Consider the following 15,749-nt stretch of genomic DNA (forward strand, 5'->3'; position numbering starts at 1 on the left):
ATTGAAGTTAAGACTATTGTTTAAGTGTGTCCGGCTGGACCAGAGTAGAAGGGTTAGGGCGAGGGGCACAGGGTGTAGAGGGGAAGTAGGGTCCTGCCCCGTCAATCACGAACACTGGCACAGGCCGAAGGCACCTCAAGTCTTACGTGCCACGGAAATAGGCAGCGTTGCAGATTTCCTCAGGAAAACACTGAAGGCCAAAATCGTGATCACACCCAGTCCTTTCCTCTGTGCTCAGCCCAATCTCTCCCACGTCCCCCAAAGGAAGAGAGAGCACTAGGTCAAACTCGTTTGTTTATTCCTTCATTCAACTAGCGTTTCTCTCTTTGTTCAACAGAAAAGGAAGGGTCGTCGCCTTTCCGGCAGCACCGAATATTCTAGTCTAGGGGACCTCCGAGCCTCTCGACTCCGCAAGAACCGGGCAGGGATCCGGGCTGCAGAGAAAGCTCCAGGCCTGCATTCCAGCAAGGGCGGGCGAGCTGGGTGGAAGTCTGGGAGCAGCTTTCAGCCTGGGGTGGGGTGGCGGCAAGAGGGAGAGTGTCGGCCAAGGGGGACACTCCTAGGCGGCCTCAGAAGATCTGAACACCCCCCCCCCAGCCCCGACCCCTTCTCAAGGGGGTTGGCTTTCTGTTAAAATGTAAACCTCCCCGTTACGCTGGCTGTCGCACGTGCACAGCAAGAGTCTATCCCCGACACGGAACTGCGAGCCGCCCTCACCACCACCAAGCTAGTTCTGGAGAGTGAAAGCAGATCTAGGTGGAAAGATCGAGAACCCAGCCCGACCATCGGGGTAGCGTGGCAGCGCCGGCTCAGGTTCCGCCGGAGAAAGCCCTTCCCGTACATCTTAAGTCACGGACTGGAAAGGGGGTGGGGTGGGGGTCCGGGTGTCGCCCATGCCAGCGTGTCCCCTGAAACGCAGTGTTGGTGACTGGGTGGGAGGGAAGCGCCTGGGAGCCGGCTCCTGTCGGCAGCCGCGCGCGGGGCGGCGGCCACCCACGGGGCTAAGGCGCACCGGGATACCGGAGATGCCGGGTGCGAGTGGCCCCCCGAGTCGGGGTGCGGGGCAGCCGGGCGGGGGGTGGGGGAGGGAGGCGGGCCGGAGGCGGAGCCCAGGTGGTGTTGATACACAAAGGCGAGCGCAGCCGCCCGCCCCGCCCACTGACGCGGCGACCCCGCCGCTATAACTCGCGCTCGCGAGGCAGCTCCACACCGCGCCACGCCGCCGCCGCCACCCGCACCGTCTCCCCTCGGCCACCGCCGGAGAATCGTGACCGCCATTCCCCTCTTAAGAAAAAAAAAAAAAAAAAAGGAAAAGACAAGACAAAAGACAAAAATAATAGCCTAATTAAAATCAGCCTCTTCTGCTTGTTGGATTACGGCGATCTTTTAGGGGGTCTGTCGCTGTTATTTTCGTCTCCTTTTGTTTTTGTTTTTTTTGTTTTGTTTTCACGATCTTGAGGCGATCGAGACAAGCCTGCGGGAGACGCTGCCGAGTGGTGGGCCAGCCCGGAGGGAGAGCGCCGAGGTGAGGCGGGGGAGGGGCGGCGGCGGCGGGAGCCGGGTTTGCGGGAGGGCTAGCAGCCGGCAGCAGCCTCCCGTTAAGGGGAAGGGGGAGCCACGCGCCGGCGAGCGGGACCGCGCGGCTGCTGCGAGATGGGTCTGGTGACCCGATCGTGAAGTCCCGGCACGGGGGTTAAAAAAAAAAGGCGAGCGGCGAGGACTTGACAATCGCCCCTCGGTATTGCATCAGTTCCTCCCGAGGCAGAGGAGGGGCCGGGGACCGGGGACCCACGGCGGCTGGGAGGGCTCGGCGTGCTGCCTGTAAACAAGCCCCGGCCGGGGGGGACACCGGGCTCGGCGCCGAGGCGGCTGGAGGGGGCGCCGCGGCGGGCGCATCTTTGTTCTCGCGGTCCCCGCCGTCGGTACTTTTCCGCCCCTCGCCGCGCCCCCGCCCCCCTCGCTCGCCTGGTACTTTTCCACTCGCCTGGCGGGGGATGAATCAGCCGCGCTGCGCCGCCCGGCGGCGTCACGTGGTCGGGGGCGGGCGAGCGAGCGGGCGGGCGGGCGCCGCAGTCCTGACGCCGCCTCTCTACCTTCGCAGGCAGGCAGGCAGGCAGGCAGCCTCGAGGGCCTGAGCACCGCCAAGGACAAAAGGAGCCCCGCGCCGGACGCCGCGCACACTTCCGATCCCGATCAGCATGAAGAAGACCGAAATGGGAAGGTTCAGCATCTCCCCGGATGAGGACAGCAGCAGCTACAGCTCCAACAGTGACTTCAACTACTCATACCCCACCAAGCAGGCTGCTCTGAAAAGGTGGGAGAAGCGCGCTTTGGGAAAGAAAAATAAATAACAGCTTGTACACATGGTTGCTTTGGGGCTGGAGGAACGGCTCATCGGTTACTGTCTAACGATCACACCTCGGGGCTTGCCCTGGGGCCCCAGCCTCACAGAGCAAGTAGCTTCCTAAATTACCCGGTTGTTTGTTACTGAACGACTGACTGACCTAGCCCGGGTGATTACTCCGTTGGCATTAACTACAAGGTCCAGTAGCAGAACCAAAGGGCTGTTTTACATTGTGTATATTAAAACATGATTTTGCGTATCCCTCAGTCGGGTTACAGCTTAACCTTTTAAAATAATTTATTTTCTCCGCAGCCATTATGTGGACGTGGATCCTGAAAACCAGAATTTTTTACTTGAATCAAATTTGGGGAAGAAGAAATATGAAACTGACTTTGTAAGTTAAAAATGCTATTTGTGTCTTGGCTTTTATGGAGTAAAAGAATAGTGTTACTTTGAGATTTCAAATCTAACTTGCCCAAAGCTGGTTTTTCTCCTTTTAATTATTGTTATATGTTTGGTTATCGTTTTCCCTCTGTGTAGCATCCAGGTACTACTTCCTTTGGAATGTCAGTATTTAATCTGAGCAATGCGATTGTGGGCAGTGGAATCCTTGGGCTTTCTTATGCCATGGCTAATACTGGAATTGCTCTTTTTATGTAAGTATGTGTAAGTAGTGAGCCTGCCGTGCCGGGCAGTTAATATGATAAACCTATCTTGGCTCCAGAAAACAGAATTTACAGTTCAAATAGTGGATTTTAAAAAAATCGTTTACACTTGACGTAGGAGAAATCCAGCATCAAGAAAGCAAGTTAGATAGAGGATTGGGTAGGAGTCTAGAGTAACTGTAATGTTTGATTAAAAACAGAAGCCAAAATTATAGTAAGTGAAGTGGCTCCAAATAGCTTTCATCAGTTGACAGTCTCCAAACCTGTGGCCCTTACAAACGTAAGGAAAAGAAAGTTCTGGATAAAGGTGTGGTGATATTTACCTAGCCTAGAACATATTGGTTTTAGCACGAGTGAGTCATAATTTTCTGGATGCTAAAGAACAAACTCTTTTTTTTTTAAAGAAAATGATGTTTTTCCAGATCTGTGTGATGCCTGAATATTTTAGATATGAGCCTACTACTTTTTAAAAATTGATTGGCTGATCCTCTGGTTTCCAGAATTCATGTTTGGAGGTTGGGAGGTAGTTCTTACCCATTTTGGGGTAACTGACCCCTGGGGGTTATGATTGAAGAGTAATGAGCTTAAAAGTGCCAGTCAGTGGTAGAGCGCTTGGCCAGCGTGCACGACGACTCCTGGGTGTGATTCCCAGTGCTATCCAGCAAGAAAAAATGCTGTTCCCCAAGTGCAGGAGTATGTACAGGTTTGGGTGTGTGGCTTTCACTGTGTCTTCTGTTTAACTGCATGTGGATGACACAATTCCTGCAGAAGCCTCCCTGAGGTCACCATAGTCTCACACACAGATGAGAAACATTTACTCTACAACTGTCCCTTCCCTCTGTGACAGTTATGTTTTGCTTAGCTGACCAACCTCCCGCTCGGGTTACTTTCTCCCCAGCATGATAAAATGTTGGTGAGCAGAGAGGCTGGTTCAGCTTTGTGAAATTCCACACTAACGTTAAGACTGGCTTTGGATACCAGAAGCATTAGGGTGAGGATTTGGGGTGCTGTTTCTTGTCAAAGTGAAGCCTCAGGTACTTCAGATACAGAACATCCCGAAATTTCCGTTTTTGGTGAGAAATCTGAATGGCTGGACCCAAAGTTAAGCATTTGAAACCCTTCCTAGCTCTTGCCATGAAAACTGGAAACAAGTTTTAAAATGCTACCAATGTGATTATTGGTAACCGTTTTTCATAACTGAAAGTAAAACTTGACAGTGTTACCCTTGAACTTTTGGAATTCTACTTTAATAGCTTACTATGTGTTGGATTAACCATTTTAATAAATGGCTAAATGATACCAAGATTGTGTGAGTTTTTATTCATCCATTTTTGGATTATATGTAAAGGAAGTAAATGAACCAAAAGCCACATGCTATAGTTGACCTTTTAAGGGGAGTTCATTTTGAGGTTGAAGGTGACTGTTACCTCGGTGCAGGACATATTACCTGATTTGTTTTAATGATTTTATTTTTTATTAGATTGGCTTTTTCCCGAGAGGTCAAGTGAATAGTGTCACCTCAGAACTGAATGTCCTAAGTCACAGCCTGCACTTTATGTGTGTCGTCGTCCGTCCCCCCCACCACCTTTTTTCCCACATTATTAGTGTATGGTTTGCCCATACAAGGTCAAAATTTATGTGGCTATCTCGTTTGCATGTTTGCTGGGTTTTTTCCTTTTTGTTTTAATCACTGCCTTCGAAGAAGGAGAGTGGAACTTGACCAAGAAACCCATCCCCTCAAGGGTGATGGTAGAGCCCTTTACTCCTCCTCATTCCCCCTTTAGTTTTCCGATCCAAGTGGAAGGCTGGAGCTGACAACTCACTCGTTCTAGTGTCCAGTAGCGGGCTACGTCGTTTTGTGTCTTCACAGCTGTCACTGCTCTGATTTGTTAGCTAACTTTTTTAATAATGTCTGACTAAACATTAGTTCCACTCCCGCCAGTCTCCTCTCAGTCTCCACTCCCGCCAGTCTCCTCTCAGTCTCCACTCCCGCCAGTCTCCTCTCAGTCTGTGGCCCGTGGGTCTTAGCCTTTCCTAACCCGTCTGTTGAATGGCATGAAAGCCTTGAGGACCAGGTTTAATGGCACTTTTCAATGAAACTATTAGGAACACATGGAAGGCATATATATGTATAGATAATCACGGTGCCAGAACCAGAATACCAGTGTGTACTCCGTGGGACTTGGGGCTGAGTCTCCTCCGTTGAACACAGTATGGATATTGCCTTTAATGCCCTTAATACTCTGACCCTCACCTGATAACCTCCAAGAGTTAGTGTCAGTCAAGAGACAGGAGAGGGACCGCTTCCAGTGCTGTTAATAGACAGGGGTGTTGTGAAATGAGTAGCCCTGCTTATTTATAACCTCGTTCCTGTTCCTTTTCCTCAGAATTCTCTTGACATTTGTGTCAATATTCTCCTTGTATTCTGTTCATCTCCTCTTGAAGACTGCCAATGAAGGAGGTACGACAGCATTTTTTATCTCCCCCCGCCCCTAGTAATTTCTACCTATCCTGATTTGGGCTGGGGTGGAGCCTCCAAAGCATTTCATTTCTCTGTTTTTCGGTGCAGGGTCGTTATTATACGAACAGTTAGGCCATAAGGCATTTGGACTGGCTGGGAAGCTAGCAGCCTCCGGATCGATTACAATGCAAAACATTGGAGGTAGGTGTTTGGAAAGGGCATTTTTGGTAGCACAAGGCTTTAGTGTTACAGGCCACATTTTGCACTTGTAATGGTTTAATTTTGTTTTCCTCCAGCTATGTCAAGCTACCTCTTCATAGTGAAATATGAGTTACCTTTGGTGATCCAGGCATTAATGAACATTGAAGATACAAATGGGTAGGTGCTAAGTAAGGTTATTCCATAGAAACAGTTGCAGATACTTTTTTTTTTTTTTTTGGTCAAGTTGGATATAAAACAGTTCATCGATAAATTTTCCACATGCATTCTTGTCAGTACTTCTGACAGGGAAGTGGCTTACAAACTAATGAGGACTTTTGCAGTAGATTGCAGTGGAATCCATGGGGAGTTAGAACTTGAAAATAGTACTTTTGAAAAATTTCTTTTTTGTTTTTTGTTTTTGTTTTTTTGTTTTTTTGTTTTCTGTTTCTTAAGAGGCAGGGTTTCCCTGTTTAGTTTTAGCTGGCCTGGACCCCAAAGAGATTCACCCGCCTTTGCCTATGGCACAAAACTTGCAAATGCGTGTACTGGCGTGCCCAGCAAGAATAGGCCTGGGCTCCTTAAAAAGAAAATAGCGCTAGAACTTAGGGAACACATCCAGCTTTAGAAATGACCTTTTGTTTTTTCCTTCTGGCATCAAGGTGGGTCAAGGTGTTAAGATGATAATCTGAAATAAATTCTGATTGAGTGGGGGGGTTGGATTCAGTCTAGTTTGGGGGAGCAGAGTGGGTGGGTGCCTGTGCATTCTTAATCTAAGTGGAAATTTCCTGAGTTGAAATGCTTAATGAATATACTTGCTAACAAACGCCTGAAGAATCTTACTGTGGCTTTAGGAATTGCAAGCGAGAACTGTAATGTACAGTTTTTCTGAAAGTCTAGAGAGAGAACCTCTCTGGATGCACACAGAGCAGCCTTGTCCCCCTATCTTAGTATCAAGCTGTAAGAAGTCATGTATGTCATGAATCAGCTGGCAGTCTTCCCAGAGCAGAGTGTGACACAAGAGCGACAGCTTTACGCTCCCCCATCTCCAACCTGAGTGAAGGACTGCTCACGAAACAAACGGTTACAGACTTAGTCCCGTCTCCGCTCCAGTAGGAGTGCCGACCCCCAAAAAAGACTGTCCTTTTCCATGTGTGGTCAGTTAGACATGTAGCTGATTTTGTTTTTTTTTTTTTTGGGCTTTCTTCTCCTTCAGACTGTGGTATCTGAATGGTGATTATCTGGTCCTGTTGGTGTCCTTGGTGCTTATCCTTCCATTGTCGCTGCTGAGAAATCTAGGTGAGCCAGACACATTTCTGTTCTCTGTAGCTTTGGAGCCTGTCCTGGAACTCGCTCTGTAGACCAGGTTGACCTTGAACTCGGGTCCGCCTGCCTCTGCCTCCCAAGTGCTGGGATTAAAGGCGTGTGCCACCTGGCGATCCTAACAATTTCTGAAGGGTGTTGCGGTGAGCCTCTCACCAGCTACTTAGCAGCCTACCAGAAATTACTGAAGGCTAGAACACTCTTAGCACCTACTGTTGAATGGCAATGGGACCCTTTAAAATGTAGCAGTGGAGCCCCCTACTGGTCGTAACACTTCATCAGTGGCCCTGGTGTCTGGCCCTCTGTGTTCTCCATCCCTGTGGATTAACCCAAAGCCCCTCTCTTCCACCTCTCCAGGGTACTTGGGGTACACCAGTGGCCTCTCCTTGCTGTGTATGATGTTCTTTCTGATCGTGGTAGGTGATGGTTTTCCTTTGAGAAAATACCCCCATTTAAAGCTCTTGTCAAAGGACTCAGCCTAATAAATGCAAAAATACGTTTTAGGTGATTTGCAAGAAGTTTCAAATTCCTTGCCCTGAAGCTTTGACCGTCAATGAAACTGTGAACGCCACGTCGGCCCTGGCACTCATGGCGTGTAACGTGACATCAAACGCCACCGCCACAGCTGATTGCTGCACGCCTCGTTACTTTATCTTCAACTCACAGGTAACCAGTGTAGTCCTGTTTTCTTAGAGGGATTTTTGTTGTTGTTGCTTTATTTTATATTTTTGGCTTTTCGGGGCAGGGTTTCTCTGTGTAGCTTTGGAACCTGTCCTGGAACTAGCTCTTGTAGACCTGGCTGGTCTCGAACTCAGAGATCTGCCTGCCTCTCTTGGGGGGGGGGGGTGTTTAAGGAAGGATAGGATAAAAAGAAACCACCCATTAGGAATTTAAAAATATCTCTTTAAATTGAGGCTGGATGATAGATGCTTGGGGAGGGGGGGGGGACTACACAAAAGTTCCAGATTCTCATGTAGACCGGAACACAGGTGAAGTAAGTGCGTGCTGTCGGAGTAGCACATGTACTTGAACAGAATTGAAGGGTGGAGTTAACCACACAAAAGTGAATCTCTTGGGCTTTGGTTTTTAAATCCCCTGAAGCCTATGTGGGAACTGACAAGGCTGTGTGGCTCGCGGGGTGGTAAACACAGCGGTGTTTCCTTTTCAGACTGTGTATGCCGTGCCAATCCTGACGTTTTCTTTTGTCTGCCATCCTGCTGTTCTTCCCATCTACGAGGAGCTGAAGGGGTAATGGTCTCTTCTCCCTGCTTGGACTGGGTGCACACTGAAGCAGTGGGTGGGCTGCAGCTTGCTGGCTCCATTGGCCAACACTCTCTGCTTTCTGTTGTGCTCGCACAGCCGCAGTCGGAGGAGGATGATGAATGTGTCCAAGATCTCCTTCTTCGCCATGTTTCTGATGTATCTGCTCGCTGCTCTCTTTGGATACCTGACGTTTTATGGTAAGGAATGCCTAACCTAAGAAGGGAAAACACTCGTTTGCTGGAGTGAAGCTGGTTCTGTATGTGTGGTTTTACTGTAAAAAGTCCCGGGGTGGTTTAATCTGCCACCAGTGGGTTCAGATTCTGAGGCAGATGTGAGGCACTCGGTGATGATTCTGTGATGTCCTTGCCTCTACTGTGCTCAGGCTGCCTCTGTTCCCATCTTTAGCTGTGACTAACACAACACACAACATGCATGTGTGTGCACAACCACACTAAACCAGAGTGGGATTTAGGTGCCCCTGTTCTTATTGGAGGTCATGTGGCTAGATCTCAGTATTAGAAATTTTTTCCTCCAATGTTACTTTAATTGCAGTAGCCATAATTACAGATTAATCTTATCAACCTCTTAGTTTGCAGTCATTTTGTGAGTAGCTACATCATTTTAGTGCAGATTTCACTGTAAGTTAGCTTTTCTCCTTATCCCCAGAGAAAACCACACTGAAACCTTTTTTCTGGTCTGTGTCCCCACAGGACAGGTCGAGTCAGAATTGCTTCATACCTACTCTAAAGTCGTGGGAACTGACATTCTTCTCCTCGTTGTCCGCTTGGCTGTGTTGATGGCTGTCACCCTCACGGTACCAGTGGTTATTTTCCCGGTAAGTAACCACCTGCTCCTGCGACAGCTGTGGAGGTTTAAGGAGGGAAACTCACAGCGCTGCCACATTAGGGATGGTTTGGCAGGGGTGGAAAATATAGTACAGTGTAGTGATATTTTGCTTATGATCTAATAAATCTTGCCTGAAGACGAGAATGCAAAGCCAGTCACATAGAGGCCAGGCAGTGGTGGTGTATGCCTTTAATCCCAGCACAAGAGTGGTATATGAGGCAGGAGGAGTTCAGGGTCTTATGTGGTATTTAGCCTCCAGCCGTGCTGAGTTTTCTTGGAGACAGGACAGTCCTTTCAGTCTAAAGTAGAGGTAAGAGCTAGTGGCCGGCTGTTTAGTTTTTCTGATCTTCAGCTTGAGCCCCAATATCTGTCTCTGGGGTTTTTTTTTATTATTCATGCTACAGTGTAGATTCCAGATGATCCTGCGGCAGAAAACAGGAGAGAGTATCAGTTCTCTAGAGAAACTGTCATGGATACATTCTAAATCACTTGTGAATTCTTTGCATTAATTAAAGTTGGATTGTTAAATAATAAACGACACTTTTTCTACCCCCCCAGATCCGGAGTTCCGTCACTCACTTACTGTGTGCTGCAAAAGAGTTCAGTTGGTGGCGTCACAGTGTCATCACTGTGACTATCTTGGCCTTTACCAATTTACTTGTCATCTTTGTCCCTACCATTAGGGACATCTTTGGTTTCATTGGTGAGTTTTGATTTATATGCCTGGGATATTAAGGCTGAGGATACAGACTCAAGTTCTCAAAGGGAATAAACGTCCTTTTTGCAGGTGCATCGGCAGCTGCAATGCTGATTTTTATTCTGCCATCTGCCTTCTACATGAAGTTAGTGAAGAAGGAATCTATGAGGTCCGTGCAGAAGATTGGGGTGAGTGAGCGGTGACTGTCGAGTCAGTCATTTTCAGTCTGTCTTGTGAAGTTTCAGTAATGAAGTGCTTACCAGGAGAAGATGGCAAAGGGAGGTTGAAGCTTGCTGTGCAACAGGTAACGCAATTGCAGGAAGTTAGAGCGATGTAAAGGAATCAATTGGCAGTATCTGTGCCCTGTATGATAGGCGCTAGTGTGCACATCAAGTGTGTAAACTGCAGGAGGGTGAGGTGTGTTTCAGAGCTCTTCTCCATCGAATGGGTTCACAGGTGGATTCCTTCTTAGGTTTAGTAGCATCTTGTTTCAAAGGGGAAACTGCTAAGTACAAATCATGACCTTTGGTGCCAGAATCCTAGTGAAATAAGACTATCAGCCCTACTGTCCACTACTATTCTGGTATGAAGAATGGGGTTAGGAATAAATGGGGGGTGAGCTTTTCTTGGGGTGACAAACTGTTGAGCACAGGCAGCACCTGCAAACTGAGGTCTGATGTGTGGGATATTGTGTGAGGGTGTATTGCTGTAATAAAGCTAGACAAGAGGTATGGGCAGGATTTCTAGGAAGAGGGAGAAGGGGAGAGGAAACGGGGTGCAAGATGGAAGAGAGATAATGCCATGTGATAGAACATAGATTAATATAAATGGGTTAGTGTAAGTTATAAGAGCTGTTTAGGCACAAGCCTAAGCTTTCATAATTAATAAGTCCCCGTGTCTTTATTTGGGAGCTGGCTGGCGGGATAGAAAAAGACTCATTACAGTCCAACTCCTTAAATTGATGATTATAGGGACATGGGCAAGGAACTGCAGGTGTGTGAGTAGCTATACCACTCAAGAAAATGTCCATCCTTATTTATTCCCTCCAGTTACTAAGATTTAGGCTTGGTTTTCTGGCATGATACTTGCCCTTCAAAATCAAAACCTGCACATATAGAAAACCATTCAGTCCAACTCTTTCAGCAGGAAGGCTTTTTTTTAAGGGAAAAAGAATGAAAAATAACAAGTTCAAAAAGAGGCATCAACAACATAGGCCTTTTGTGAACCCCACCATGTGGTTGCTGGAACTGAATCCCTGGTCCTCTGAAAGAGCATCCAGTGCTCTTAACCTCTGAGCCGTCACTCCAGCACCAGCATAGGCCTTTTGTGCTACAAGCTTGATCTAAAGCGGTTCATACTTATGGAAAAGAATGTTGTAATGGATGTGATTTTTATCGTCCAGGCTGATACGTTTTTCTCTGCTTCTTGCAGGCTCTGCTGTTCCTCGTAAGTGGCATAGTGGTGATGATTGGAAGCATAGCTTTGATTGTTTTGGATTGGATACACAATGCCTCTACAGGTGGCCACTAATGGCACCACTCAAATTCAATGGTCCATCTGCCACCAGTGTTGAGTCAACACTCAACTTGCTCAGAAACTTCACCTGATGCTTTTGGTTCACTTCCTTTTGAAGTGCAGATTCCTCGCTGGTTCTTCTGGATGCAGAATAAGTGGAACTTTTCGTTTCATTTTGTTTTGTTTTGTTTTTTTATTTTTTTAAAGAAAACTTATCTGTGTGTTAGGGAATGGATATTAACAGCAAAACCACGAGTCTTGGGTTAAGGGAAGTGACTATTTATTCCATTCCAGAGAATGGACGAACTTTTAACTTTTTATCAAGCCACATGCTTGGCTGTGTCATTGTTTAACTTGGATATTTTATGATTTTACTTGAATGTGCCTAACGGAACCATTCGATGTGAAAAACACTTTAATTTACAGCAAAGTATTGAAATAAGCATTGAGAAAAAACACTTATTTTTTGTACCAAAAAAATACTTTAAAAGACCTCAGAAGCACTATTTTACTTTGAAGAAGTTGCATTTTTTGAACTTTATCCAGAACCAGTTGTCAATAAACTCCGTAAAGCAATTTCATTGATATTTAAAAATGAATATTAGTATTATGAAATTATTTGCCTTTTTTGTAGGCATTATAAGCCAAATACTTTTTTACCCAAAATCATTTTCGGGAAAATGTTAAGAAAAATTGTACCATGAATTAGCATAGTTTTGTTATGTTCATTCAAATTTCATTTAAAGGATAATTAGTTGGTAGCTGCTGCACCAAATCAGGTGAACGCTGTTCATCGCTTTGTTTGCCTCCAGATAATTGGTTCATAAAAATTCAAATGTTTGTCTTCAACCTATTAGGCTGAAAAACAGTGCAGATATTTCTGTTGGAAACGAAATAACTGACTTTTGAGGTACCAAATAGTTAGTGCAATTGGGTAAAACAGGGTTTATTCAGTTGCGCCTGTCTCCAGAGTTGTAGTGTCAGCTCTGGGTTAAGCTTTGGGCCTGCCCTTTAAAATACTGCTTCCAGAAGTGGAAATGGGCATCTGATGGCAGTAGGCCAGAACTCTCCAATAGGAAGTACAGCTTTCGAATGCTCACCCACTGGAAGCGATTTACTTGACAACACGTGGCTCAATTGTGTTCCTGCTGTGTCTACAGTAGAGGTCTGACCCACAGGCTGTACCAAGGCCAGCACGCTGCGAGTTCTCGTCAGAAAGACCACTGGGTTTCCCATGCAGTAAGCTTTTTAAAAACTCGCACTGGGTTGTCATCTCATTCTTGTACAATGCAGAATTATTTGTTTACATCGAACAAATGATTAGTTAGGGGAAATAGTACAACATGGTTGTACTCAGTTTCTGGTCCAACTGCATGCTTACCTTTCCATTTCAATTCCAGTTAAAAGTGAAAACATTACTTTGAAGCTTGGCTTTAGGAGCACATTTATTGTATGTTAACGGTGTATGGTGAATATATTATTAAATAACGTGGTACTTTGCTCATCAAGCATAATGTCTAAGATCTAATATAACATAATTCCATTAAGTGGTTGAGGGAAGCAAGTGGAGTCATCAATTGGCCATCTGGCTCTTGAGGTTATCTCTTGAACTAAATATTTTTAGTTTGAGGCACTAGGGTCAGAGATGTGGCGCACATGGTTTTTGTTACACGGTCTTGTATATGTGGCTAAATTCATAGGCGAAATGTGTCTGCTATTAAAGACTCCTGCAGACCGGAAGACATCTGGTAGTGCTTCATTGGGTAAGACCAATGGTCCATTTTGTCCCAAAGATGAAATCTGGGGACCATCTAGAAGCAGAGGCAGTGAGAAGACACTGGACCACACTGCTTTCATGTTGCTCAAATCCAGAACCTCACCTGTAGTTCAAGAATTAGTATTTCTGCTTGAAGTCCTGGAATGAGTTGCTGATAAGACCTGCCAGGGATGCTGAGAAACAAGCATCCAAGAGAAGGTGCCATGGCAACCAGGAAGAAGTAAGTGGAAGAGAAAAAAATCCTGTTCACAGCCAATCGGTGTGGAGAGACTTTTCAAACCTTTTTGTGAGGGAGCACAATTTAAGGTTCAAAATGATTTTTTAGGCCAAATTCCAACACTTAAGGCTATTTTATCAGCCTTGAGGTTCCTAAACTGAATTCCCATTCATGAGCAGTCTTCAGTATTAAAGCCACTGTCCTGTCACCTCATTTTGCATTGCTGTCTTCCATGGACATTTCAGTTATAACTGTACTATTTATAGAGCAGCATTAATCCATTAAAGCTAACCTATTTTTCAATATTTATGATAAACTGTACATACATTGTCCATATGTATTTGTAAATAGATTGTACATACTGTTGGAACTGGGTCTTGGGTTCAAATGTATATATTCCCGTAAGTTTCTTAACTGCATTTTGATGAACTTACATTATATATAAGCCCCCAAAGTACTTGTACAGAGAATTCAATATTAGAAATTGACATTGTGTATAAATACTAAAATTGAAGATACTTGTTTAAATTGTAATTTGCAATAAACTGATTAGACATCAACTTAAGTTCAATCCTATTTGCAATAAACTGATTAGACATCAACTTAAGTTCAATCCTATTTAAATTTTAAAATCTAAATTTTCAAAATGCAGTAGCTACATGTTATCTGAAAACATGTCAAATGTGATCACAATGAGAAAGATGTGAGAGCCTTGGTTATGTATATAATGTAAATGTTTCCACTGTACTGTTAGAGGCTAACATGCCAATGTGGCTTGTTGGCAAGGAGTGCTACACCGGTTTCAATGAAACAATGTATGTTTGTTTTAACTGAACTAAAATAAATACGTACTTAATCCTGAATATTGTCCTTTTCTTTCTGGTAGTGGGATGAGGTATATCAGGTGCCTTGTAACTGCGTAGCACTCACAAAGTGTCTACATAGTGAGTGGATTCCAGTTATGGAAGACAACCTGGTTTTACAAAGCTTCCTGAGGTTACAGAGTTATGGTATGATGTATAGGCTTATCTCTTGCTGAAGATAACCACCTTTTTCTAGTGTGGCAAAGTCCACAGCAGTGCAGTCTGGTTTTAGAAAGCTACCCTAGTGCACACTTAGAAAGGAAGTTAGGTTGGTTTTAATGGGTGTGGGGGGTGTTGTGTGGCAGCATGGTTTTCTTTAGGAACCTGAAAGGTAACTACAGGTTAACTCGAGCATGGCCTGAAACTTACAGGCTTAGGACATATAAAGCGAAAATAGGTTAAGAAGCTTCTATAGACAAAGCGCTGAGAAATGAATGTCCAAATTTGCAATGTGATTTCCAGTTAGGCAGAGCTCTTAGGTATGTAACAGGCATTCACTGAACACCTACAGTGTGCAGTTAACGTGGAATGATGATGGTGATCTGTCAGCATTTGTTCCGGACAAGACTTTCTGTTACACTACATTTTAAATACCAATTTATTTAAAATTACAGATACTTGTGGGTAGGTCTACTCAGTATGGAATGGCACCCTAACCAGTGAGGCAGCCATTTCCAGGAGGTTCCACATAGCCCCGGGAACATTCAAGAAATATTTATTCCTAAAGAACTAAGGTTGTGTGTCTTGAGTTGGACATCCTCGCATCTGGAGATGTGGCTTCACTGTGTTTCTGGAAGGAAGGCCAAGGAAACTTGCTACTTAGAGCAGAAAGTGTTTGGTAGAACTCTGGTCTGGGGTGTTTGACAGGATTAGGCAAATATTCCGTCAGTGGCCTTGCAGATATTAAAAATAGCTTGTTAAGAGACCAATGGTAATTGTGTGACATTGACTCCAGACCCCTGCAGTTTCTCTAAACAAGTTGTCCAATACAGAGTCAAGCCTGTACCCTGATCTCCAGATAAAGGTGGCAGGGCACAAGGCCCAGCACATTCTGGCAGGCGTGAATAGTTTACACAAGAAGGGTGTGATGGTGATGCTCTAGGAACTGTGACACCGTTGTGTGCCACTGTTGGCACCATTACTGAGTATCCATGAAAGCCACCAGTGTGAGTGGCTCCTGGCAAGAAAAACATCACCGTGTACATCTCAATAAAACAATCCCATGATAGCAATAAACTGTGTTCTTTGGATTTCCTTTTTTAAAAGACATTCACACAGGACACCAGCTTGCTTTTATGACTGACCCAACTCACCACCCCTGTTTCTAGCTACCTCATCACTCTCCTCCCCTTTCCTATTGAGTTTCACACCTTCCTTTTTGAGAATTTATACGCAGTGCAGCAGTGTACCCCACATGGCTGTCAAGTGAATCAGTGTCCCTTATTCAGTCTTATAGTTGAAGGGAGGCTCACATTTTTTGAAGCAAGAATTTAGCAAATGCAAGATAAATACAGCATATGCCGTAAAATAGAGAGTGATTAAAAAAAATAAAAATTACAGTTGGGTGCTTTCTTGTCTAA

At 45.3% G+C, this 15,749-nt stretch overlaps 1 protein-coding gene and 1 long non-coding RNA gene across 3 annotated transcripts; one reads left to right on the forward strand and one right to left on the reverse strand.

The window, feature by feature from the left end:
• Positions 1 to 281: 281 nt before the first annotated feature.
• LOC121142897 lies at positions 282 to 1,110 on the reverse strand. Its single transcript, XR_005880029.1, has 2 exons — positions 784 to 1,110; positions 282 to 509 (listed from the first exon to the last, which is right to left on the reverse strand). It is a non-coding gene; the product is annotated as an uncharacterized LOC121142897 (long non-coding RNA).
• Positions 1,111 to 1,225: 115 nt separating this feature from the next.
• Slc38a2 (solute carrier family 38 member 2) lies at positions 1,226 to 14,169 on the forward strand. 2 transcript variants are annotated; one of them, XM_005067147.4, is made up of 16 exons: positions 1,226 to 1,525; positions 2,102 to 2,314; positions 2,657 to 2,738; positions 2,885 to 3,000; positions 5,397 to 5,470; positions 5,579 to 5,671; positions 5,767 to 5,848; positions 6,885 to 6,967; positions 7,349 to 7,407; positions 7,496 to 7,657; positions 8,160 to 8,239; positions 8,351 to 8,451; positions 8,965 to 9,089; positions 9,659 to 9,803; positions 9,888 to 9,985; positions 11,229 to 14,169. In XM_005067147.4, the coding sequence occupies exons 2-16, from the start codon at positions 2,199 to 2,201 to the stop codon at positions 11,325 to 11,327; spliced, it is 1,515 nt and encodes a 504-aa protein (XP_005067204.1). In that variant the 5' UTR covers positions 1,226 to 1,525; positions 2,102 to 2,198; the 3' UTR covers positions 11,328 to 14,169. The 2 variants fall into 2 exon arrangements, with proteins under 2 accessions (XP_005067204.1, XP_040609838.1); XM_040753904.1 differs by lacking the exons at positions 1,226 to 1,525; positions 2,885 to 3,000 and having other exon boundaries at positions 2,172 to 2,314.
• The last annotated feature ends 1,580 nt before the right edge of the window (positions 14,170 to 15,749 follow it).

This window comes from Mesocricetus auratus, unplaced genomic scaffold, assembly GCF_017639785.1.
Source record: "Mesocricetus auratus isolate SY011 unplaced genomic scaffold, BCM_Maur_2.0 Super-Scaffold_100010, whole genome shotgun sequence".
Lineage (NCBI taxonomy): Eukaryota > Metazoa > Chordata > Mammalia > Rodentia > Cricetidae > Mesocricetus > Mesocricetus auratus.

Bases quoted from the DNA above. Each gene is read 5' to 3' on its own strand.
- Slc38a2 (XM_005067147.4), top strand. From the start codon at position 2,199: ATGAAGAAGACCGAAATGGGAAGGTTCAGCATCTCCCCGGATGAGGAC. The intron at 2,739-2,884 runs GTAAGTTAAAAA...CCCTCTGTGTAG, and splicing joins AGAAATATGAAACTGACTTT to CATCCAGGTACTACTTCCTT. The intron at 9,804-9,887 runs GTGAGTTTTGAT...TCCTTTTTGCAG, and splicing joins GGACATCTTTGGTTTCATTG to GTGCATCGGCAGCTGCAATG.